Here is a 25,448-nt window from a genome sequence, read left to right as displayed (position 1 = left end):
ATTATTCTGCTACACAACTGACCACATTAACCTTTTTAATGTGGAGTTTGTATATATGAAGGCCATCCAGAAAGTGGTACCCGTTTGCACAATAAAGACACAGGAGTAAATATTAACATATATACGCATTTTTATTGGAAAGAGCACACTTTACACTACTTCTCCACATAATCTCCACGCAAATTTAGGCATTTGTCACAACGTGGGACGAGGTTTTGTATTCCAGCGTCATAGTCCTCCGCCGCCAGCGGATTGAGATACGTAGTCACGGCTTGTTTAAGTTCTTCATTGCTGTCAAATCTTTTTCCCGCCAGAAAGTCTTTAAGCTTCGTAAAGAGATGAAAATCCGAAGGGGGATGGTAGAAGGTTTCCCACTTGAATTGCTGCATAAGTTGTTGTGTTATCGCAGCTGCATGAGGCCTGGCATTGTCATGAAGGAGAATGACGCCTGTAGACAATAGACCTCACCGTCGATTTTGTATTGCCCGCCGTAATTTATTTAATATTTCACAATACGCATTAGCATTAATTGTGTCTCCACGGGCCATGAAATCAATGAGCAGTACACCTCGGCCATCCCAGAAAATGGTTGCCATGAGTTTTCTGGTGGACAGAACTGTCTTTAATTTTTTTGATTTGGTTGGTGAATGAGCATGATGCCACTCCACTGACTATCGTTTACTCTCAGGTGATGCATAACAAACCCATGTTTCGTCCCCAATAATGATGTGAGTCAGGAAAGAGTCTCCTTCATCGGAATAACGTCCAAGAAACGTCAGTGCTGCAGCCATACGCTTGGCTTTGTGCTCCTCTGTAAGCATGCGAGGGACCCACCTTGCACAGATTTTTTAATAATGCAGATGGTCATTGACAATTTCATGAACAATTGTACGAGACACATTAGAATAATGTTCACAGAGTTCATCAATTGTGACGGGCCGATCGTTCCTCACGCATTCGTCTACTGCGCTCAGCAGTTGGTCTATAATGACAGATGGTCTCCCTGAACGCTCCTCGTCGTATGTATTCCCCCTCCCCAGGTTGAAGTTGCGACACCAGCGCCGAACAGACAACTCGTCCGTCACATTGTCACCATACACCTCCGTTAATTGGCAATGGATATCACAAAGTCGAACGTTTCATGCATTAAGAAATTTAATCACGGCCCTCACTTCACAACTGGCAGGGTTCTCAGTTTGTTTAAACATTTTAAACGATCACAGACACAACACAGGCAATGCTAGCATCACGCAACCTTGCACAGAGCAGGTAGACAAGCCACTGACGTGGTCTGACCTTGCCCAGCAGCTACCCAAGTCGTCAACACTTCATGCGACGCTAACGGGTACTACTTTCCGGATGGCCCTCGTATATTTTGTATGTATATAGAGGTTTTTTTTTTTTTTTTTTTTTTGTCTGATAAGAACTTGTCAACTGTAGGATCATATGCAAACTGACCACTGCAATATTGTCACTAGGCCAAACAAGAATAAGCTACTGCTGAAAGATGTCAAATGAATTAACAGATACATTATTGCATATGTACTGTTGTACTGTGCTTGTGCATTGATGAAAAACAGAATTTATGAATGTTGACTTATGTGCCATAAAACAAATTTTTCCACAATTACAGTATTAATATAATTTAATGTAATACCAGTAATCATAGTAAAGAAAATACTGTAGAATAAAAAATAAAAATAGGCTTAAACTCAAAACACACCATTACGGAAAAAGTTTGGTGAACTTCCAGGAAGGCTCTGTGAACCACAGTTTGAGAATTGCTGGTCAACTCTATTCCATAGCAAGGCACACTTACAACCTCGCCAAATAAATCAAACACAAAAATATACTTCTCCTTCAATTTCAATATTTACTAAGACATGGAGAGAAATGTTAAAAGACTATGTCAGTGTAATTCTAATGCTTCAATTCTCTCTCATTTCTTTTTTATTTTAATGCACCTGCATTACGACTGTCTAAAAAAGTATTTTTATGTTCGTTTTACTTCAGCCAGAATTTATGTTTTAAAATTTTATCATTTTTCATATATATTACTCACTTGCTGATGCCATTAAGACCAGAAGCACATGGAGTAGGTGGTGGTGTTATTGACACTGTTGGACAAATTGTCTCACAATTATGGATCATTTGAGGGGTTCCAGGAGTGGCATTTGTTGTATTCTTCCTGAAAATTATGTAAGAAAAAAATATGGCATTCAATTCATTCTTGTACGAACAGAAGATGGACAAACAGACATAAACAAGTTTAACAATTTAATTTCTGTTGCCAGAACAAAATAAAAATTTACGCACAATTATAAGTACAAATTAACCATTATCAACAAAGAAAGCAATGCAGTAGGGATTCAATATAAGGTGGCCATATTTGAAAGGTAATCTCTGTTGCCACAATAACATATAAACATAAGCACTACAAGTACAATACCATGAACTAGAAAGAAAGCAATACAACAGGGACTCGATAACCTGAACACTCAATAATCCGAAGGGCGCAGTCGTCCAAACCGGCTAGAGAGACCACTTCCTTTAGCCCCCAGTACTCACCCCCCAAACACATACCATGTGACCATGTGATTGTAACACATGACAGTTTGCTTAGAACAGGTACATTATGTATTGTAGTAGGTTACAACAGGTTGCGTAGGAGTTTTCTTTTCTTTCCGAATTTGGCCAAATATGGATCGCATAGAACTTCAGGCTTTTTTGCCTCTCTTCTCTTCTCTTCTTTTCTCTCCTCTCCTCTTCTCTTCTTTTCCCAGAGCCTCTTCATTCTTTCGCTTCCCATTTTTCTCTTACTTACTTACTGGTTGGCGCTACAGTCCTTGTAGGTCCTTGGCCTCCTTTATCACCTGCCTCCATTCATCTCGGTCCTCAGCTTTTCTTCTCCAATGTTTAACTCCTAACTTTCTAAGGTCATCCTCAACATCATCAATCCATCTATTCCTAGGTCTTCCTCTCCTCCTCCTTCCATCAAGTTTTCCTATCAACACCTTTTTAACGGTGCAGGTTTCTGCCATTCCCTGAACATGACCGGCCCACCTAATTCTTCCCTGCTTAATTTTAGTAACAATATCTGGCTGGCCAAACAGTCCTTGCAGCTCTACATTTGTCCTCATTCTCCACCCATCCTGCTCTCTTACTGCACCGAATGTCTTTCTCAATATCTTCCTTTCCCACCGTAACAGCCACTGTTCTTCTCTGGAGGTCATCACCCAGCATTCTGATCCATACATAACTATTGGTCTTAGTACTGTTGTGTATATTTTAATTTTTGTATTCCTGCTGACATTTCTGGTTTTAAACATATTTTGCAAGGCGTAAAAGCATCGGTTTCCACTTGTTATCCTCTCCTGTATTTCCACAGAGGTTTTATTGTCCTCTGTTATTATAGAGCCTAGATATTTGAAAGATGTGACTCTTTGATATTCCTTCCCATTTAATCTTACTGGGGTCCTTCCTCTTACTCCCTCTGTATCTCCCATCTTCATATATTTTGTTTTGTTTATATTTACTTCTAGTCCTAGGTCCCGTGCTTTCTCTTCTAATACTGAGTAGCTCTCTTCAAGAGCTCTTTCATTTCTTGCAATTATTGCTACATCATCAGCATATGCTATCACTTGTACTAATCTGTTCAACCCATTTTTCTCTCCTCTATGGAAATGATCTGACTGGGTTTCCTTTGATAGTAGTTTGTCTTCAAATGATTTCAGAGAGTCAACTTTTGTTCTGAACTATTTTCTACAGCGGATTCATCTCTAGTGTAAATCTGACTTCTTCAACAACCCTCTCGACCTCTTCTACCCACCTGGAGGTCGTCTTTGTTACCAAGATGTATCTGAAGATCTTTCTGGTCAGTCGTTTGTCATCCATTCTTACTACGTGTTCCATAGAATTTCATCCTTCCTTTCCGCATTGTGTCTGTAATCTTCTCAGTGTACTCGTAGAGCTCTTAAATTTCTCCTTTTCTTCCAAGTCCCATCATTAGTTCTCTGCGCTCCCAGAAGATTCCTCAGAATCTTCCTTTCCTTCTTCTCGAGTTCATGCTGCTCCCCTTTTTTATATAAAATAAGACATTCTGATGTGTATAATCCTGGTTTTATTACTGAATTACAATGTCAGATTTTGGCCTTGTAAGTTATTAACCATTTGTTATACCTGTTCTGTGTTAGCTTGTAGGACAGATCTAATTTCCTGGCTCATGCCTTATTTGCTTCTTTATCCAGTCCATTGGATTGGATTCATTCACCCAGGTATTTGAACTTTCCTGTCCTTTTAATCTTCCCATATTTAACCTCCTCCATATACCTCTCCCTTTGGTGCTGGTACTCCACATATTCCGTCTTTTCATAAGAGACTTTAAGACCTGCTTTTTCGGAGATTTCATGCAAGCTCTCCAGTATCTTTTGACAGTCTTCTTGGTTTTTGGCTGAGATGGCAAGGACATCTGCAAAAACTAAACGCTTGATTTCTAGGGTCTGTCCTTTCTTCCCCAGGTGTATTCCACTTATTACTTCCAATTTCAGAGCTTCTTCCCAGGTTTTCATTATTTTCTCCATTATGGTGTTAAAGAGGATCGGGGACAATCCGTCTCCTTGTCTGACCCTTGTCGTTATTTAAACAGAACAGAGATTTCACCTAAGAACTTTACTTTCGAGATGGTGTCTGTCAGTGTTAGTTTTATTATTTCTCTCATCTTCTTGTCAATTCCAAACTCCTCTGGGACACTAAATAAGGTTTGTCTATCAATCAAGTTGAATGCTTTTTTGAAGTGAACAAAGATGACCATGGTGTTCTGGCTCATTGCTCTTGTTCTCAGAATGCTTTTAAGGTTGAAGATCTGTTCTGTGCACAACATCCTTTTTGGAAACCAGCTTGGTATACTCCAATGAGGTGATGAATTTGATCTTCAACTCTGTTCAGTATGGCTTTATAGAATACCTTATAAGCGATTGGAAGTAGAGAGATCCCTCTGTAGATGTTTGGGTCTGTTTGGTTGTCTTATGGAGCAGGTGTATGAGCACACATTTGCAGTCATTGGGGATCTGTTCAGTTTTCCACATGTCTTCAATAACGTGGTGGTTTCCTTCTGTAGCGATTTCTCCTCCGATCCTCAACATTTCTGCCATAATGTCATCTTTGCCTGGTGCTTTATTATCTTTGAGCTCCTTGATTATCTGCTTGATCTCATCCAGGCTTGGTGGTTTGGAATCTGGGTTATGATTTGTTTCTGGGAATCTAGTCTTGCCAGAGGTTCTTCGCAGTTCAGCGCCGTTTTAAAACAGTCTGCCAAGAACTGGCAGTTTTCTTTATTGTTAGTAACTGTACTCCCATCTGTTTGTTTGAAGCAAAGACTTGGTGGTTAATATCCCTGTAGCTCCTCTTTGAAAGTTCTATAAAACTCCCTGTTGTAGTTCTCTCTAAACCCTTCTTCCACCTTTCCCACCCTATTTCTATTAGTGGTCTGAATCAATGTTGGTGCTCTTTCTTATTTGGATGTTTAGAATTTCTTTTTGATTTCAGGCTGGAACTCCTCTAGCATCTTGTTAGGAGACACCCGTGTTTCCTTCTTCCTTGCGAGGGCCTTGAAATATGTGGACATTATTTTAACGTTGAATTGTCTACAGAGTACAATAAGACTTTCACCATTTTTATTCATTCGTCTATGTGCTGGATAGTCCTACATGATTTATCTATACACTCAACTCTCGATTTACCGTAATCAGATCAACCGTGTCGTGGCTTAATCGCGATATCAAAAACACTAAAAATGCACGAGTGTTAAGAGTTACAGTAATACAAAATTACTACGGGTCGGGATAATACTGCTGAGTCGTAATAGTAGCAGGGGTGGTGCGATCTTGAAGTTATTTGTAGCTGCTGGGTCACTGGCTGCGAGCACCTGCTCTACTCCACACCGCTCCACTCTCAGTCATTTTCTTGTCTGGTTTTTGTTCAGTGCAGTTTAGTTCGCAAACAATGGCAACCAAATGAAAGCGTATCATTTTGACAATTCAACAGAAGTTGGATATTGTACAAAATATAGAACGAGGTTCTATCGTTAAACAGGTGTGTGTCCAATATAACGTTGGTGATTCTACCGTGAGGGATATTTTACGCAACAAACTTCTATCATTTACTTGTTTGTCCAAGGATGTTAGGAAAAACTTAAAACGGTCCACCTTTCCAATACAAAAATGTTATATTTATTTATAACATGTATTTGCACTTGGAACTAGTTTCGACGCTGTGTTTGCGTCATCATCAGCCAAAATGTGGGAAATAGGCAAGATGTAGGCATTTATATTACACAAGGCGTTACATTAAACAATACACATCTTATAAGGAGATAAAAACAGGGACGAATATAGAAACAAATGAATCGTTGAGAAAACAAAAGTTATACATATTAAAAATAACCTTAACCACATATCTTGCAGTGTGAAAGTGTTCTTCTTGAATGATTTTTTTTTTTTTATATATTCAGGAATCATTCAAGAAGAACACTTTCACACTGCAAGATATGTGGTTAAGGTTATTTTTAATATGTATAACTTTTGTTTTCTCAACGATTCATTTGTTTCTATATTCGTCCCTGTTTTTATCTCCTTATAAGATGTGTATTGTTTAATGTAACGCCTTGTGTAATATAAATGCCTACATCTTGCCTATTTCCCACATTTTGGCTGATGATGACGCAAACACAGCGTCGAAACTAGTTCCAAGTGCAAATACATGTTATAAATAAATATAACATTTTTGTATTGAAAAGGTGGACCGTTTTAAGTTTTTCCTAACATCCTTTCTCAGTTCAATACGGACAAAATGAAATTCCTATGTTTAAATTGTTTGTCCAATGCAAACAGTGGTAAGGCAAACTGAAAAACTATGGAAAAATCTACGTTTGAGGAGCTTGAAAACATGTTGGAGTGGTTTTCACAGCAGCGAGCTCAAGGGACTCCAGTATTAGGACCGATCTGAATGACTAAAGCGAAGCTCTTCTTCTTCTTCATCTGGATGGTTTACACACTTTCAACAGCAACGTGGCATCTGTGATGTCAGTGTAAAAGGTGAGTTGTCAAGTGGAAATACAGGAGCTGCTCAACAGTTCAATTCGGATTTTGAAAAATGTTGTTCTGGATTAGGGTTAGGTCCCAGAACAAATTTACAATGCGGATGAGACTGGCCTGTTTTGGAAAAACCTACCAACCCGTACTCTTGCTTTCAAACAGGAGCGTTGTGCACCAGGCTATAAAACATCTAAGGAAAGGATGTTCATGACCTGCGCGAACGCAATGGGCACTCATAAATTACGTTTACTCATCACTGGAAAAGCAAAAAAAAACTCGCTCTTTCAAAGGTACAGAGGCCAAAAATTTGCCTATTGTGTACAAGAACAAAAAGCCTGCTTGGATGAACAGTGAGATTTTTAAACTGTAGTTTGACAATAACTTCATCCCCGAAGTTCATAAATATTTAAAGTCAAATGGACTCTCGGAAAAGGCGGTTCTTTTGATCGATAAGGCGCCCTCACACCCATATCAACCCATTTTAAAATCGGCAAATGGCAACATTCATGCGGTAAAAAATTATCGGTCTTCTTCAAAAGAGGACATGAAGAGGGCAATTATCTCAAAACTTTTTGGAAAGAATTTAAAATTCTTGACGCTATTTTATGAGATTCATTCAGCTTGGGAAAAAACAAAACCATTGACATTGGAAAAAATAATTCCAGATATTTCGTAAGACTATACATTTTTTTATTACATAAAATAAATTTCATCGTAAAGTCCGTATTGTCGTACGTATACTTTTAGGTTAAGTCAATATTCCACCTTTACAATACCGTAAGTTTATTGCCTATTTATTTAAACAACATTATTAACTATGACGGGACATGTTTCTTCTAACTTGTAGACATCATCAGCCGTAAGATATTTAAGAAAAAAAGCACAAAAAAGACAAGGACAGAACAACACATTAAAATAAATCGGGTTGCCGAACACGTCAACTAAAATAGCGAGTATGTTCCAGATTATTCCAAGTACGAACATTCAAAAGCTGTTGATGAACAAAATTAAAATCATACACATGAGACGATACAGTAAAGCTTGTTGTTAAAGTTCTTCGTGAGGGTGCTGTTGACATGCAGCATTCAGGTGCGTCGGCAAAAGCTGATAATGAAGTGCATAATGTTATTTGTAGCAGAAAAAAGACGATCAACGAGCATGTGTAGGGAATCCAGTGAGAAGATGTAAAGAACGTCATACTGGTGCAAGGTGGACATTTCTTATTAAAACTAGGTGGAATATCAGATCGTATGACTTACGTAAAAATACAGTGGACAGCCCTAGAATGAGAATAAAGATTATTATAAAAATTGAAAAAATTTAAATTAAGCAAGCTTTTACGATATAAAAAACGAAAGAATGAAAAAGAATGAAAAAGAATGAAAAAAGGAAGATTGTTGCACATCTGATTACTTGCGTTCTCGCTTCTCAATGAGTAATTAGCTCAGCTTCTTTTTTTTTTTTTTTTTGGCTGACTGAGGATGAACTATGGAAGACGTGTGTGATGGGAGCCGGTGTGAGGGAAAATTAGGGGAAGGTTGGAATCAATAGACGGGGAGCGATCACGTGGAAGCTTGTTTGAATGTTTGTCGAAATAGGAACTGTTGAGTAATGCCTCAAAAATTACGTTCATAGTTTCTGAAATCTCATTTAAATTATGAGTGGGGTTGCATTTTTGATCTATGTTAATATAAATGTTTTCTAAAACATTGAGTAAACTGTCTTTACTATCAAAATAAAGAATTTTTAGGGCCTGTTCTATGGAAGTGAAGTAATGATTAGACTCTGTCATATGAGTGCTCATGGCGGAGTATCTTTTATGTTTGGCAGCGTTGACATGTTCTTTATATCTGATTTAAAAAAGCCTCTTCCAGTTTGCCCAATGTAGCTTACGGAACATTGATTGCAATTTAACTTATATACACCTGATTTATTGTATTTGTTCATAGTGTTATTGATTTTATGGTGGTTGTAAAAGAGATTAATGTTATTGTTGATTGTTTTAAAGGCAATGTTGACCTTATGCTTCTTAAAAACGTTGGTGTTTTCATAAATCTTATTATTCGTATAGGCGAAAGAGGCATAGTTGTCTGTTTTTCTTTTTGTTTCTCTAAGAAGGGTTGAACTGGGCCAGTTGACAATTTTGTTGACTATCCTATCAATGAAATGCTTACTAAAACTGTTTTTCCGCGCTATTAAGCGAATGGAGTCGAGTTCTTTTTTATGATCTGCATCAGATAAGGAGACATGGTAGGCTCTGTGGATCAAACTATAAAAGGTTGCTCTTTTTTGAGATTCCGGATGTATCGAATCTTGCCGAATGGTATTAACAGTTTGGGTGGGCTTCCTGAAAATAGTGTAAGAGAATTTATTGGAGCTGTTGTTGATAGCGATATGTAAGAAGTTTATTATTATTATTATTATTATTATTATTATTATTATTATTATTATTATTATCTCCAACGGTGACATTGTTCTCAAACAGTTAAATGAAATCGATCCATGGATCAAATTCACTTCCGAAGTTGAAGTTAATAATTCTTTAAACTTCTTAGATATCACTATCAACAACAGCTCCAATAAATTCTCTTACACTATTTTCAGGAAGCCCACCCAAACTGTTAATACCATTCGGCAAGATTCGATACATCCGGAATCTCAAAAAAGAGCAACCTTTTATAGTTTGATGCACAGAGCCTACCATATCCCCTTATCTGATGCAGATCGTAAAAAAGAACTCGACTCCATTCGCTTAATAGCGAGTAAAAACGGTTTTAGTAAGCATTTCATTGACAGGATAGTCAACAAAATTGTCAACAGACCCAGTGAAGAAAAACAGACAACTATGCCTCTTTCACCTATACCAAATATAAGATTTACGAAATCACCAACTTTTTAAGAAGCATAAGGTCAACATTGCCTTTAAAATAATTAACAATAACATTAATCTCTTTACAACCACCATAAAATCAACAACACTGTGAACAAATACAATAAATCAGGTGTATATAAGTTGAATTGCAATCAATGTTCCGCGAGCTACATTGGGCAAACCGGAAGAGGCTTTTTTATCAGATATAAAGAACATGTCAATGATGCCAAACATAAAAGATACTCCGCCATGAGCACTCATATGACAGAGTCCAATCATTTCTTCACTTCCATAGAACAGGACCTAAAAATTCTTTATTTTCATAGTAAAGACAGTTTACTCAACGTTTTAGAAAATATTTATATTAACATAGATAAAAAACGCAACCCCACTCATAATTTAAATGAGATTTCAGAAACTATGAACATAATTTTTGAGGCATTACTCAACAGTTCCTATTTCGATAAACATTCAAACAAGCTTCCACGTGATCGCTCCCCGTCTATTGATTCCAACCTTCCCCTAATTTCCCCTCACACCGGCTCCCATCACACACGTCTTCCATAGTTCATCCTCAGTCAGCCAAAAAAAAAAAAAGAAGCTGAGCTAATTACTCTTTGAGAAGCGAGAACGCAAGTAATCAGATGTGCAACAATCTTCCTTTTTTCATTCTTTTTCATTCTTTCGTTTTTTATATCGTAAAAGCTTGCTTAATTTAAATTTTTTCAATTTTTATAATAATCTTTATTCTCATTCTAGGGCCGTCCACTGTACTTTTACGTAAGTCATACGATCTGATATTCCACCTAGTTTTAATAAGAAATGTCCACCTTGCACCAGTATGACGTTCTTTACATCTTCTCACTGGATTCCCTACACATGCTCGTTGATCATCTTTTTTCTGCTACAAATAACATTATGCACTTCATTATCAGCTTTTGCCGACGCACCTGAATGCTGCATGTCAACGGCACCCTCACGAAGAACTTTAACAACAAGCTTTACCGTACCGTCTCATGTGTATGATTTTAATTTTGTTCATCAACAGCTTTTGAATGTTCGTACTTGGAATAATCTGGAACATACTCGCTATTTTGGTTGACGTGTTCGGCAACCAGATTTATTTTAATGTGTTGTTCTGTCCTTGTCTTTTTTTTTGTGCTTTTTTCTTAAATATCTTGCGGCTGATGATGTCTACAAGTTACACGAAACATGTCCCGTCATAGTTAATAATGTTGTTTAAATAAATAGGCAATAAACTTATGATATTGTAAAGGTGGAATATTGACTTAACCTAAAAGTAAACTATACATTTCTCGGATTTGATGAAATCGATACAATTAGTACAGTGACTGAAGCCATAAAAACTGTCCCAGGTGGAGAGGAAGTTGACAAACACAAAATTTGTCAGTGGTTCAATTGTGACCAAAACGGCCAGGACTACAAAGAGCTGACAGACGAACAGATTGTTGACAAAGTAAAGGGCAGGGAGGGAGCGAGAAGTGAAAGTGATGAGGAGAGGGAAACAGCTGCTCATGCCGTAAAAGCACAACACACAGAACACATGGAGCTGCCTTGGCAAATGTCGAGTCATTGCTGGAGTACATCGAGGGCCAGAATGATGCTCTCATCACTATAATACTTGTTTTGAGAAACTTGAGAAGCAAAATAAAGAAAAAGTGTTTCTTGGCACAACAGCAGAAAACCATGACTGATTATTTTCAGAAACAGTAAAGTTAGGTAGTCTGAATATTTTTCTTCACCTTATTACTTTCAACAAAAAGTGCTGTTTATTTTTCCATTTATTAATTGTGCTAAGTGCTACTTTTACTGTAATGTTTTGGGTAAGTTAATAAAAAACAATAGAGAAACAAAAAACAATAAAAATGTAAAACAATGTAAAAGTACACTTTGTCACTAGGCAGCCTCTGCATGAGAGGAAATATTTCATAAAATAAAATTTATTTATTTATTTATTTATTTATTTATTTATTTATTTATTTATTTAATTAATTATTAGATACAGCCTATGGAGGGCCATTTTACACTAATAATAATAATAATAATAATAATAGTAATAATAATAATAATAATAATAATAATAATAATAATAATAATAATAATAATAATAATAATAATAAGTTTAAATAAGTATAAAAGATAACAAAGGTATAAACAATAATATTAAGTAACAACAATAATTAACAATTTTAACAGTAACAATATAACAACAATGACAACGGTAACTGGCAAGTGTCGGTTTCAGAAATTAGGAAGAAGAAAGGTCAAGGGTTGGAGGGACGGAAGAAAGTGAAAACCTGGAGAGGACTTCAAAGGAATCTTTTAATTTTTTGTTTGAAGGATGTGAAAGGTGTGAATATGTCGATATCGGGTAGTGAATTACCAAGAGTAGGGAGACGGTGGAAGATAGAGCGTTGTTGTAAGGTTAGGCGCGGATGGGACACATGATGGGTGCGCCGGTTGCGTGTAGGGCGGGGAGGAACTTGTATAGGGAAGTACGCTGGAAGAGAATTACATTTGGTGTAGCCATTGATTATTTTGTGAAGGTAACACAGATCAGAGAACTGTAAACTGCTTCTCAGGTCAAGTATACCCAGGTAGTTCATAATGTCAGATTTAGTTTTGTTCTTAAAAACAGGATTGCAAGTCTTAACAATGAAAGTGAAAAAGTTAAAAATACTATTTAGTTGAGATATGTTTGTGATAGCAGATGAGGACCAAATAGGGGAACAAAAGTCAATAATGGGGAGAACATACGAGACAAAGTATAATTTTAAGGCGTTAATATCATTAATTTCAGTAAACCTGTAAAAAATGCCTAGAGTACGCATAGCACGGGATTTTATGGAGTGAATGTGAGCAGAGAAGGTTAGTTTACAGTCTATTATAACACCTAGGTCTCTTATCTGAGAAGCCGATTGCAATGTATTTCCGTGGATGGTATATGCAGTGTTCATTCCTTGTTGTAGCAATGAAAAGGAGATTGTATTGCACTTCTTAAAATTGGGAGAAAGATTCCATTTCTTAAACCAGTCACCACACGAATTGAGAGCAGTCTGTAATTCGTCACAGTCATCAGGTGTAGACACTTCTCTTAGGCTTTTCAGGTCGTCGGCGTACAAGAGGAGGGAACACTGACTATTTCGGGTGCAAAAAATTATGTCATCGATATAGAGAACAAAGAGTAGGGGTCCCAGAATACTGCCCTGAGATACTCCTGATAACACAGATAACCATGATGAGGCAGATTCAGGGAGTACCACTCTTTGTTTTCTGCCGGAGAGGAAACTTGTTATCAATGACAAGACGGGGCCATGGATATTAAATCTGGTAGCGAGCTTATGAAGAAGTGCATGATCCACTGAGTCGAATGCCTTGGCCAGATCTATATAGATTGCATCTAACGGAGATTTATTTTCCATTGGTGAAATGATGTGGTGATTGAGAACAGTGAGGTTAGTGAGGCATGATTTTCCGGGAGTGAATCCGTGTTGTTCTTCAGATATGTACGGCTGTGTGAAAAAGAGGAGTCGGCGGTGGATTATTCTTTCGAGGACAGAGGATAGTATTGGAACGATAGATATTGGGCGGTATGATGAGATATCATATTTGTTGCCAGAGTTGAAAATAGGTGTGATATCAGCTTGTTTCCAGCTGTTGGGGAATGTACCAGTAGCCATACACAGGTTTAAAATTGTAGATAACGGTGCACAGAGAGATGCAGAAGTATTTTTGAAGAATATAGGGCTAATATCATTGGGCTCGGTGGAGCGGTTTGGTGGGAGACTATTGAGAATATTTTGTACTTCGTTAGGGGTCGTTGATATTTGTGACAGTGCATAACTGCAAACACTATTGATCTGTGATAGTTCTGTGATAGGTGCAGGAGGGCTAAAGGTAGAGTGAAAGTACTCATTGAATTTTTGAGACCTTAATTCAGTTGGGACATCATCACTATGTAGTTTAAGATTCAGTGGTATCCGGGGTGACTTTCTGAGTGACGAAATTAGGGTCCAGAACTTTTTAGGGTTGTTTTTAAGGTTTCCAGTTATAGAAGTGATGTGCCGGTTGTAGTCATTTTTAAGATGCGATTTTGAGATTTTCCTGAGGTGTTTAAAAGTATTATACGTGAGTGAATTGGGGATAGACTTCCAGAGTGACCACGCGCAGGTTTTGTTCTTTAGTAGCAATTTAGTTTCGGCACTCAGCCAGGGGGGGATATTTGTGTGTTCTGGGTTTGGAGAAAGGTACATGCTGTTTAATGGTGGTAAATATTAACTCCTCAAACAGGGAAACCGCACTATTGACGTCACGCTCAGCTGATAACCAGCACCAAGGGAGGGATGACAAGTCCTGGTTGATGACTAGCCAGTCCACTTTACTCCAGAGCGGAAATGTTTGCCTCGCAGCGGGTGGGAAGTCTTTATGTTGACAAGCAGGTAGGCTGAGGGTAACCTCGATTGAGTCATGGTCAGCGCTGCCAACAGATACACTAACACTAGTTACTGTAGAGAAGAGGAGGTCCAATGTTGCCAGATTTCTGGTGGGTTTTAAGCAGAACTGATGTAGATGAAGACCGTTTATGAAATTAGACAAAATAAATGAGTCCACAGGGTCGGTTACTGTTCCAGTGGTTGTAGATTGCCAGGATATGTGCGAATTGAAATCACCGATTTAGCACAATATCGTTGGATTTATTTAGAGCTAAAACCGTTGAATTAAAGCAATTTTCTAACGCTGTGATATCACCGGAGGGTGGGCGGTAGAAGCAGCCAACTAACAAGTTTTTACTTCTGGGGATCGTAATTTCAACCCAGGTTATCTCACGTTCAGTTTCTAGGTCAGGCCTGTGACGGGCTTTAAGTTTATTACTTACTGCAATCATTACACCACCCCCACGCTTACCAGTACCTCTGTTTTTACGGAACACTGAAAAGTTAGACGAGAATGGAAGTTCACTGTCCGAGACAAAATCAGGTAACCAAGTTTCAGTGAAACATAAGATATCAAACTCGCTAAATTCAGGTATTCTGATAATAAACATTAAGCGGTCCTGGATTTAAATGAACGTCACCAGAAAGAAGTAGTAAGATAGCGGACACAGCACGTGAGGAAGCATGGCAACCTTTCGTCCTTTCGCTGGAAGAGACAGCGGCATGGCGAAGCACAGGGAGATCAGAGACGGAAAAAGCAGAGAAAATATAATGCCGTTCAGTGAAGCACCATTGCAGTACTGAATCACACGACACTTCACTTGCTTCAGGGATGGTTGTAGATATGAAAGCACAGTACGATACACAAGAAAGACTAAGAAAAGAAAGTAATATGTCGGAGGTACAAAAACACGCCCATTCCCAGTTACCGCCATCTTTATAATCATTTTCACTGTACTTTCAGTACGCCTGTTCTATTTTTACCTTTTTGTGGGTTAACTGCGGTTTTACTTATCCGGGAAGCCTTAACCCTACATTATCCTGGTTAATCGAGAGTTGAGCGTACTTCTTTTCCCTGCCAACCTGAGCACGGAAGTCACTGAGCATGATTTTTACATGATGTTGAGGGATTTTGGAAGTTGCATTTTCGAGAGTTTCCCAAAAGCAGTCCATCTTTTCTGGGTTTCTCTTATTATTTTCATCTATAGAGGCGTGTGCTATGCGCGATAGAAACATTAGCCACATTATGTACCGCCTTCGAATGCCTGTGGACTCTATTTTCATTAACTTATCTCTACCGCTTGTATAATCTGCAATTTGCTTCACATATTATATTATTAGAAATATTACTGTGGTATACTCTTTTGCATTCCCCAGTGGGGGGGTGGGAGGTTTGGAGAGGGGAGAGTAGAAAGGATATTTTAACATTAGAATTTCTTTAATCATGTCCCTCTTAATATGTAAACAGAACTGTATGGATCATTTGTCCATGTAGTCCTGTAATGTGCTCTGCAAGTGATTGGTCTATCTCCTCCCCTTCTTGGTATTACTGACGGGATATGGATGGCCTTGATGAGTGTTGGCGGGGTAGCCATTTTGGGAGTTGTTGCCTGATCTTTCTCCGAGTCAGGCGTGTGATGTAGACCTCGTTATATTTCCGGGGTTTATCCCGGTTTTCACCCCCTTTTGGGGTGGGAATTTTATAAGGTATATTTATTTTATCTACTATTTATCCGATCAGTACGTAAATTTATCATTTTATCTGCATTCTCCTCCAACCTCTCATGAATTTCCGGCATTCCGGTTAGTTTATATTATATTGTAAGCTGTTTCTGTTTCTTAATTTCATTACTGACCTTTCTTCTAAAACTCATTATTCTTCTGGTTTGTGGATTTAAGTATTTTCCATGGTCAGTAATTCCCTTTACGTCCTTCTGTTTAGGTGGCATTCAAACTTGTACTTTTCCATTGGTAAATCTGTATCTTTTATTATGCTGTTTTTAATCCTTATGTCAGATACTATTCGTATAATATTATGCTTAATGGACACTTTCGGCTGATTTTCTTAGATTGTATTATTTCACCTTGAATTTAAATACCATTGGGGTTTCACTTATTATACCCATCTGCTCGATAAGCTAACCTTGAACGTAATTCACCCTGTGGTGGTAATCATTAATTGTAATGAAGTACCGGTATGTAATGAGAAAAATGAAACCACCTCTATTATTGCTGTGATTTATCATACGTTTTGATTGCATGTCATTATTTTTCTCGTCGTCTTGGTGACTCTTTATTGTGTGATGTTTTGTTTTTTGCGTGGAGAAATCTGGGCCTGATTTGATTTGGTGCTGTGACATGTTGGTGCCGATTTCGCTTGTGATCTGCCCTGTATATTCTGGGTTGATAATTATTAATTACTCATTAAATCCCAGGCTTGTTCTGGATTATCTGTGATAACCTCTTATTCTTTTTGTTATGTTCTATTTATGCAAATATTGAATTAAGGAGTGTTCTCTCCTTCCTGTGAACTTTGGCCTGAAGATTTGATGGTGATAGTTACTGTTCCCATGTTGCATATCACCACTTAATGGTTGACTGTGTCAATCCTTGGGATTCTGCTAATTTTAAATTGATATGAAAGATTGAATTTAGAAGTGTTCATTACAATGTGCATTTTGCTTTGTTACTGTGGTCACGACCAGTACGGAAATATCATTATTTTTAAATTCTGAGCCATGTACAGACAAAACTCTTATTTTATTTATATTGAGATAAATTAAAATTCCTCCTCTGTGAACCATGTGACCTTGCCGCGGTGGGGAGGCTTGCGTGTCCCAATGATGCAGATAGCCGAGCCGCAGGTGCAACCATATCGGATGGGTATCTGTTGAGAGACCAGACTAACGAATGGTTCATCGAAAGGGGGGTAGCAGCCTTTCGGTAGTTGCAAGGGCGGCGGTCTAGATGATTGACTGATACGGCCTTGTAATAATACTCAACATAGCTTAGCTGTGTTGATACTGCTACACGGCTGAAAGCAACGGGAAACTACAGCCGTAACTACCTCCCGAGGACATGCAGCTCTCTCTGTATGAATGATGTACTGATGATGGCTTCCTCCCGGGTAAAATATTCCGGAGGTAAACTAGTCCCCCATTCGGATCTCCGGGTGGGGACTACACGAGAGGGGGCGATCATCAGGAAGATGGATACTGACATTCTGCGAGTCGGAGCGTGGAATGTTAGAAGTTTGAATCGTTGTGGTAGGTTAGAGAATCTGAAAAGGGAGATGGATAGGCTAAAGTTAGATGTAGTTGGTATAAGTGAAGCACGTTGGCAGGAAGAACAGGATTTTTGGTCAGGCGACTACCGAATTATCAACACGAAATCAAACAGGGGAAATGCAGGAGTTGGTTTAATAATGAATAAGAAAATAGGGCAGCGGGTAAGCTACTACGACCAGCATAGTGAAAGAATTATTGTCGTCAAGATAGACACCAAACCAATGCCCACCACAATAGTGCAGGTCTATATGCCTACTAGTTCAGCGGATGATGAAGAAATTGAAAGAATATATGAGGAGATAGAAGATTTAACACAATATGTAAAAGGTGATGAGAATCTAATTGTGATGGGAGACTGGAATGCAGTGGTAGGCCAAGGAAGAGAAGGTAGTACAGTAGGAGAATTTGGATTGGGACAAAGGAACGAAAGAGGAAGTCGGCTGGTTGAATTCTGCACTGATCATAATTTAGTCCTTGCCAATACTTGGTTCAAACACCACAAACGACGGCTGTATACGTGGACGAGACCTGGAGACACTGGAAGGTACCGTATCAAATAGACTTCATTATGATTAGGCAGAGATTCAGAAACCAGTTGTTGGATTGCAAAACTTTCCCAGGAGCAGACGTGGACTCTGACCACAACTTGTTGGTCATGAAATGCCATCTGAAGTTGAAGAAATTGAAGAAAGGAAAGAATGCAAAAAGATGGGATCTAGACAAGTTGAAAGAAAAGAGAGTGAGGGATTGTTTCAAGGAACATGTTGCACAAGGACTAAATGAAAAGGCTGAAGGAAACACTATAGAGGAAGAGTGGAGAGTCATGAAAAATGAAGTCAGTAGAGCTGCTGAAGAAATGTTAGGAAGCAAGAAAAGATCAACTAAGAATCAGTGGATAACTCAGGAGATACTAGACCTGATTGATGAACGACGAAAATACAAGAATGCTAGAAATGCAGAGGGCAGAAAAGAATACAGGCAATTAAAGAATCAAGTGGATAGAAAGTGCAAGGTAGCTAAGGAAGAATGGCTGAAGGAGAAGTGAAAGGATGTCGAAGGCTGTATGGTCCTGGGAAAGGTAGATGCTGCATACAGGAAAATCAAGGAACCCTTTGGAGAAAGGAAATCTAGGTGCATGAATATTAAGAGCTCAGATGGAAAGCCACTTCTAGGGAAAGAAGACAAAGCAGAAAGATGGCAGGAGCATATCCATCAGTTGTATCAAGGTAAAGATGTAGATAATTTGGTTCTGGAACATGAAGAGGCTGTTGATGCTGATGAAATGGGAGACCCAATTTTGAGGTCAGAGTTTGACAGAGCTGTGAGTGACCTCAATAGGAACAAGGCACCTGGAATTGATGACATTCCCTCTGAATTACTGACTGCCTTAGGAGAAACCAGCATGGCAAGGTTATTTCATTTAGTGTGCAAGATGTATGAGACAGGAGAAGTCCCATCCGATTTTCGGCAGAATGTTGTTATACCTATTCCCAAGAAAGCCGGTGCTGACAGGTGTGAAAACTACCGCACCATTAGTTTAGTATCTCATGCCTGCAAAATTTTAACATGTATTATTTACAGAAGAATGGAAAAACAAGTTGAAGCTGAGTTGGGAGAAGATCAATTTGGTTTCAGAAGAAATGTAGGAACACGTGAAGCAATCCTGACTTTACGTCTGATCTTAGAGGATCGAATCAAGAAGGACAAGCCCACGTACATGGCTTTTGTAGATCTAGAAAAGGCATTTGATAATGTTGATTGGACCAAGCTATTTATGATTCTGAAGATGATAGGGATCAGATACCGAGAACGAAGAATTATCTACAATCTGTATAAAAATCAGTCTGCAGTGATAAGAATTGAGGGCTTTGAAAAAGAAGCAGCAATCCAGAAAGGAGTGAGGCAAGGTTGCAGTTTGTCCCCTCACCTTTTCAAAGTTTACATAGAACAGGCAGTAAAGGAAATCAAAGAGAAATTTGGAAAGAGAATCACAGTCCAAGGAGAGGAAATCAAAACCTTGAGATTTGCCGATGATATTGTTATTTTATCTGAGACTGCAGAAGATCTCGAGAAGTTGCTGAATGGTATGGATGAAGTCTTGGGTAAGGAGTACAAGATGAAAATAAATAAGTCCAAAACAAAAGTAATGAAGTGCAGCCGAACGAAGGCAGGTGATGTAGGAAATATTAGATTAGGGAACGAAGTCTTAAAGGAAGTAGAGGAATATTGTTACTTGGGTAGTAAAATAACTAACGATGGCAGAAGTAAGGACATAAAATGCAGACTAGCACAAGCAAGGAAGAGCTTTCTTAAGAAAAGAAATTTGCTCACTTCAAACATTGATATCGAAATTAGAAAGATGTTTTTGAAGACTTTCGTGTGGAGCGTGGCATTGTTTGGAAGTGAAACATGGACGATAACTAGCTCAGAAAGAAAGAGAATAGAAGCTTTTGAAATGTGGTGTTACAGAAGAATGCTGAAGGTGAGATGGATAGATCGAATCACGAATGAAGAGATACTGAATCAAATTGGTGAGAGGAGATCGATTTGGCTAAATTTGACGAGAAGAAGAGATAGAATGATAGGACACATCTTATGACACCCGGAACTTGTTCAGTTTGTTTTTGAAGGAAGTGTAGGTGGTAATAACGGTAGGGGTAGACCAAGGTATGAATATGACAGGCAGATTAGAGCAGATGTAGGATGCAATAGTTACGTAGAAATGAAAAGATTAGCACAGGATAGGTTGGCATGGAAGGCTGCATCAAACCAGTCTATGGACTGATGACTCAAATAACAACAACAAATTAAAATTAGTCAGAATTGTCTCCAAATGTCTCCTAAAATCTCTAGAAAAGTCACTAGTTGTTATCATTGAAATTCTGTCACTAAATAACTAAGAAAGACTCCATATCTAGCGACTAGTCTCTAGAATCGACTAGACTGATGTGAATGAACACAAACATAGCACGCGAGAACGAGACATTGACAAACGATATATGTGTCGCGACAACAGGTTTCAATAAACATTGCACATTCGCGCACATTTCTCGCATTAATAAACGTCAATATTTCCTTTGAACTATAATCTAACAGCTTCATTGTCCGTATTGATAATTTGAGCACACAAGTATGAAGGATGAGTTTTCCACCTAATGAATACTTTATTTTACAAAGTGTTTAGAATTATTTACATTAAAAAACAGTTGATATAGATGTTGATTCCCATAGGGAATTTGAAATATTTGTCCCGAATGTGTACATTTATAATACCAATATAAATGGTCCGTTATTGGACATTATAAATTTTCCAGCTAACTCATTCCTGGTTGCCAGCGTTTTGCCCCTGTGTGCTGCACGGTATGCACTAGCCATGCATCTTGGTAGGTGTGCTAGGTAACAACTGATGAGCCCAACCAAGTACACGGGGGTGAAACGCTGGCAACCAGGAATGAGTTAGCTGGAAAATTTATAATGTCCAATAACGGACCATTTATATTGGTATTACAAATTTACTCATTCGGGACAAATATTTCAGATTCCCTATGCGAATCAACATCTATATCATCTGATGGCCAAGCAGGCATCAATTTTTGGTAGTGAGACAAAGTCTCTCATAGTGCATTGGCACTGCCGGTGGCTTCAAGTAGCCTATGCAGTGGCCTCCACGGTATGCATGAGGCATGCGTCTTGGAAGGTGTGCTAGGTACCAACTGATGAGCGCAACCTAGCACATGGGGGTGAAACGGTGGCAACCTGGAATGAGTTAGCTGGAAAATTTATAATGTCCAATAACAGATCATTTATATTCGTATTAAAAAACAGTACCGGTTTCGACCTGTAAATAGGTCATTATCAGCTGTTGGTGAACCTGCTTAATAGCGATTGTACATAATAAAACATTACTAGCAGGTAGGGACCCTCTTCGGAGGCAGCCCTACACAGGGAGTGGCGCCCCTGCCTATGTGAGTCCCAGAGCACACTGACCCGGTGTGTAACATCGGGTATGGGTCCCAGCTCAGGGTTACGAGTGAAGACCTCAACGGCATCTACGGCGGAGAAGGTGGACTTCGGTACGGCGGGGATGGCGGAAGGGGCATACCCGTAGCGTCTGTACTCCAGAGGAGCGGCTACGAAAGGCGTCTGTCTCCATGTTAGGGGCGGCCTAATTTTGAACCTGGCAGTAGGTATAAAATGCCTTTGGGTGTGGCGAGCCCATCGTAACAATAGCCTACATGGACAAAGCAAATATGGTGCCTCGGAAAAGGTTAGGGCGTCCCCTGCTAAAAGCGACGCGCAGCTCTTCAGGTGCTGGGGGAACTGTGAAAAATGGGCAACCAGCACCAAACTACATCAAAATTGCAACAGTTAATGTACTGACACTGACGGGAAAGACAGAAGAACTGGTTGACTTCATGATAGAAAAAGATATAGCCATACTTGGACTGTGCGAGACCAAGAAGAGGGGTGCAGGGGAGATCCCTCTGAGAGAAGGATACAGGCTGTATTACAGCGGAGGACCTGAAGCAAAACATGGAGTGGCCATCATACTTAGAAGAGAAATCCAAGAATATCTGGAATATACAAAGTACGTCAGCGATAGGATGATGATGATGAGACTCCAGTTTGAAAATGGCGTGAAAGATCTATTTCAGTTGTATGCCCCACAAACTGGTTGCATAGATGAACATCTAGAGGACTTCTTAGAGGAAGTAGAGAGACAGATAGAAGATAAGGAAGTGCTATTGATGGGAGATCTAAATGCACAAGTTGGAATGGAAAGACAAGGAAAGGAAGATGATGTAGGGCCCTTTGGATATGGAAATGTAAATCCAGAAGGTGAGTTGTTGGTGGATTTTTGCATGAGGAATCAAATGATTGTTGGAAACACCTGGTTTAGGAAGAAGAACAGTCAGAAGATTACAAGGTATGGCTGGGGAGACAGACGGACAAAGACCATGATTGATTATATAATCATAGAGAAAGAACACCGGAAGAACCTTGTAGATGTACCAGCCATGCCTGAAGAAGCCTTTGGTGGAAATCATAGAGTTGTGATAGGCAAAATTGAAAGTTGGAAAGATTGAAAAACCCCAATTAAGAAGAGAGAAAAGAATTAAAGTATGGAAGTTGAAGGAGAAAAGCATACAAGAAGAATTTCAAAGGGAAATAATACCCTTGGTACCCAGGACAGAGGTGGGGAATGTTGAAGAGGAATGGAAAAGATTTAAGGAAGCACTGGTTGGATGTGCAGAAAAGGTGTGTGGTAGAACATCAGGAAATGTGAAAGACAAAGAAACACACTGGTGGAATGATAGGGTAAAGATTAAAGTGAAGGAAAAGAAAATGGCATGGAAAGCATGGAAAACATCTAAGACTGAAGAAAGTAGAAGAAAATATGTGGAGGCAAAGAATTTGGCCAAGAAAGTAGTGGAGGAAGAAAAGAGGAAAAGCTGGGCCTTATTCACACAGACATTGCGAGATGATACACAGGGCAGCAAGAAATTACTGTATGGTATCTTAACAAACAAAAAGAGAGATCAAGTAAACACCAGATTTGTGAAGGATGAAGGTGGCATAATTTTAACAAAGCCAGAAGAAATAAGAAATAGATGGAGAGAGTATTTTCAGAAGCTGCTGAACATAAGAACGGATGACAGTCATTCAATGGACGACCAGAAAAGTAATGGAATAAGAAATTACAATGAATGAAATTGAAATGGCAGTAAGAAAGATGAAAAATGGAAAAACTGCTGGAATAGATGAAATTTCAGTGGAGATGATAAAGGCAGCTGGAGCTGTAGGCCTGCAGTGGACATATCAGATTCTCAGGAATGTCTGGGAGAATAAGGAGGTCCCTGAGGATTGGCAAAAAGGAATAATCATCCCAATTTTCAAGAAAGGTGATAAGAAAGTTTTGAAGAACTACAGGGTAATTACTCTAATATCCCATGTTGCTAAGATAATGGAAAGGATACTGGAAAGTAGAATAAGGTTGAGGGTTGAGAAGCAGATACAGGAAAATCAGTTTGGTTTCAGAAGTGGAAGGTCAACAATAGAGCCCATTTTCATTATGAGACAACTAATGGAAAAGCATTGGGAGTACGGGAATGATATGGTGATGACATTCATTGATATTGAAAAGGCATATGACAGTGTCCCTAGGACAAAAGTTTGGGACAGTCTGGTGCAAAAAGGAATTGGACAGGGATTAATAAAAATGATCATGGCATTGTATAAGGAATGTTGTAGTTGCGTGCAAACACAAGTTGGCAGGACAAGTTGGTTCAAAATAACTAGTGGGCTGAGACAGGGAAGTGTTCTATCACCAATCCTGTTTACAATAGTAATGGACGACATCATGAGAATGGCAAAAGCAGCATATGGAGGAAGAGAAATGAACATGATGTTATTTGCAGATGATATTGTGATTTGGGGAGAAGATGACAGGAAGGTTCAAGAACAGTTGAATGTGGTGAATGGGAAGATTGAAGAATGTGGATTGAAAATAAGTGTAGAAAAGAGTAAAACTCTTGTTATGACTAGAGGGGAGAAAGAAGGGAAAGGTCAGATTAGACTTGCAGACAAGTCCCTGGAAGTAGTGGAAACGTTTAAATACCTGGGGAGTGAATTAATGGAGAATGCTCGACTGGATGCTGAGATTAGTAAAAGGATTCAAGCTGGAAGTTGTTTCTATCATAGTGTAAGAAATATGTTATGGGACAAAGATGTGCCAATGGAAGCAAAGGATACTATGTACAAGATGTATTACGTACCCATAACAACTTACGGAGCAGAAACTTGGACAATGACAAAGAAGGATGAGAGTCGAATACAGGCAGCTGAAATGAAATTCTTGAGGAGTATGATACAGAAGAGTAGAAGAGACAAAATAAGGAATGAGAAAATCCGGGAAGAAATTGGAGTGGAAAAAATGAATGATAGAATAGAGAAGAGCCGACTAAGATGGTTTGGGCACATAAAGCGAATGAGCGACGAAAGAATGCCAAGAAAGGTGATGGAAATGCAAATTCAAGGAAGGAGAGGCCGTGGACGACCACGATTGAGATGGAAGGATACCATCCAACGCAGCATTATAGAAAGAAACCTGGATTGGGACACAGTGTTGGAAGAGGAGTGGTGGAAAGACCGAAGAAAGTGGAGAGGAACCATATTTGCCCCTACCCGGCTACAGCTGGATAAAGGGAAATGATGATGATGATGATGACTAAAAATTAATTTAACAAGAATGCCTTATTCTAATATAATACTGATGCTAAATAAAATTAAAGGACTTTGACTTGTTGGTCTCATTCAAATATCTATGCTGTATGCCAACATTATGTCAAACAAGATATGTACATATGGCGTTGGTTTTCTGGAGTCCCATGAATGCCATATATTCCAAAAATTGTATAGCTGAGAGGTTAAAAATAGGGTACAGTTCTCAGAGATTAAAGGGTCACTGAGGTTTTGGTGTCAAGTTTGAATATCTATGCAGTATGCCAACATTATGTCCAAGTGTTGTATAGATAGAATCAAGGTGCATTGTTGGGCTGCAATTATGTGGGGAACATTGCGTTCTGTAGATTGAGGTTCAGTAACTTGTTGAACAGGTACTATGTTCATTCTTAGTCTATGTCATTGCTGGGACATGCTAGTTTTCAGGATCCTTGTTGAGGCATATTGAAATTAAAGAAAGTAGGTTGATAGAGCTCCCCTCTTCATACTTGCATTTACGCTC

The 25,448-nt window shown here is 38.8% G+C and overlaps 1 protein-coding gene across 2 annotated transcripts in view; it reads right to left on the bottom strand.

The window, feature by feature from the left end:
* Positions 1-25,448, bottom strand: part of LOC136878996 (centrosomal protein of 78 kDa) — a 411,354-nt gene that overhangs the window by 72,248 nt on the left and 313,658 nt on the right. For both annotated transcript variants that reach the window (XM_067152670.2, XM_067152679.2), the window contains exon 9: positions 2,063-2,188. In XM_067152670.2, the coding sequence (XP_067008771.1) occupies positions 2,063-2,188 (126 nt within the window). The remainder of the gene's footprint in view (positions 1-2,062; positions 2,189-25,448) is intronic.

This window comes from Anabrus simplex, chromosome 1, assembly GCF_040414725.1.
Source record: "Anabrus simplex isolate iqAnaSimp1 chromosome 1, ASM4041472v1, whole genome shotgun sequence".
Taxonomy (NCBI): Eukaryota; Metazoa; Arthropoda; class Insecta; order Orthoptera; family Tettigoniidae; genus Anabrus; species Anabrus simplex.
The sequence above is the reverse complement of the archived record's forward strand: the minus strand, read 5'-3'. Positions and strand labels throughout refer to the sequence as shown.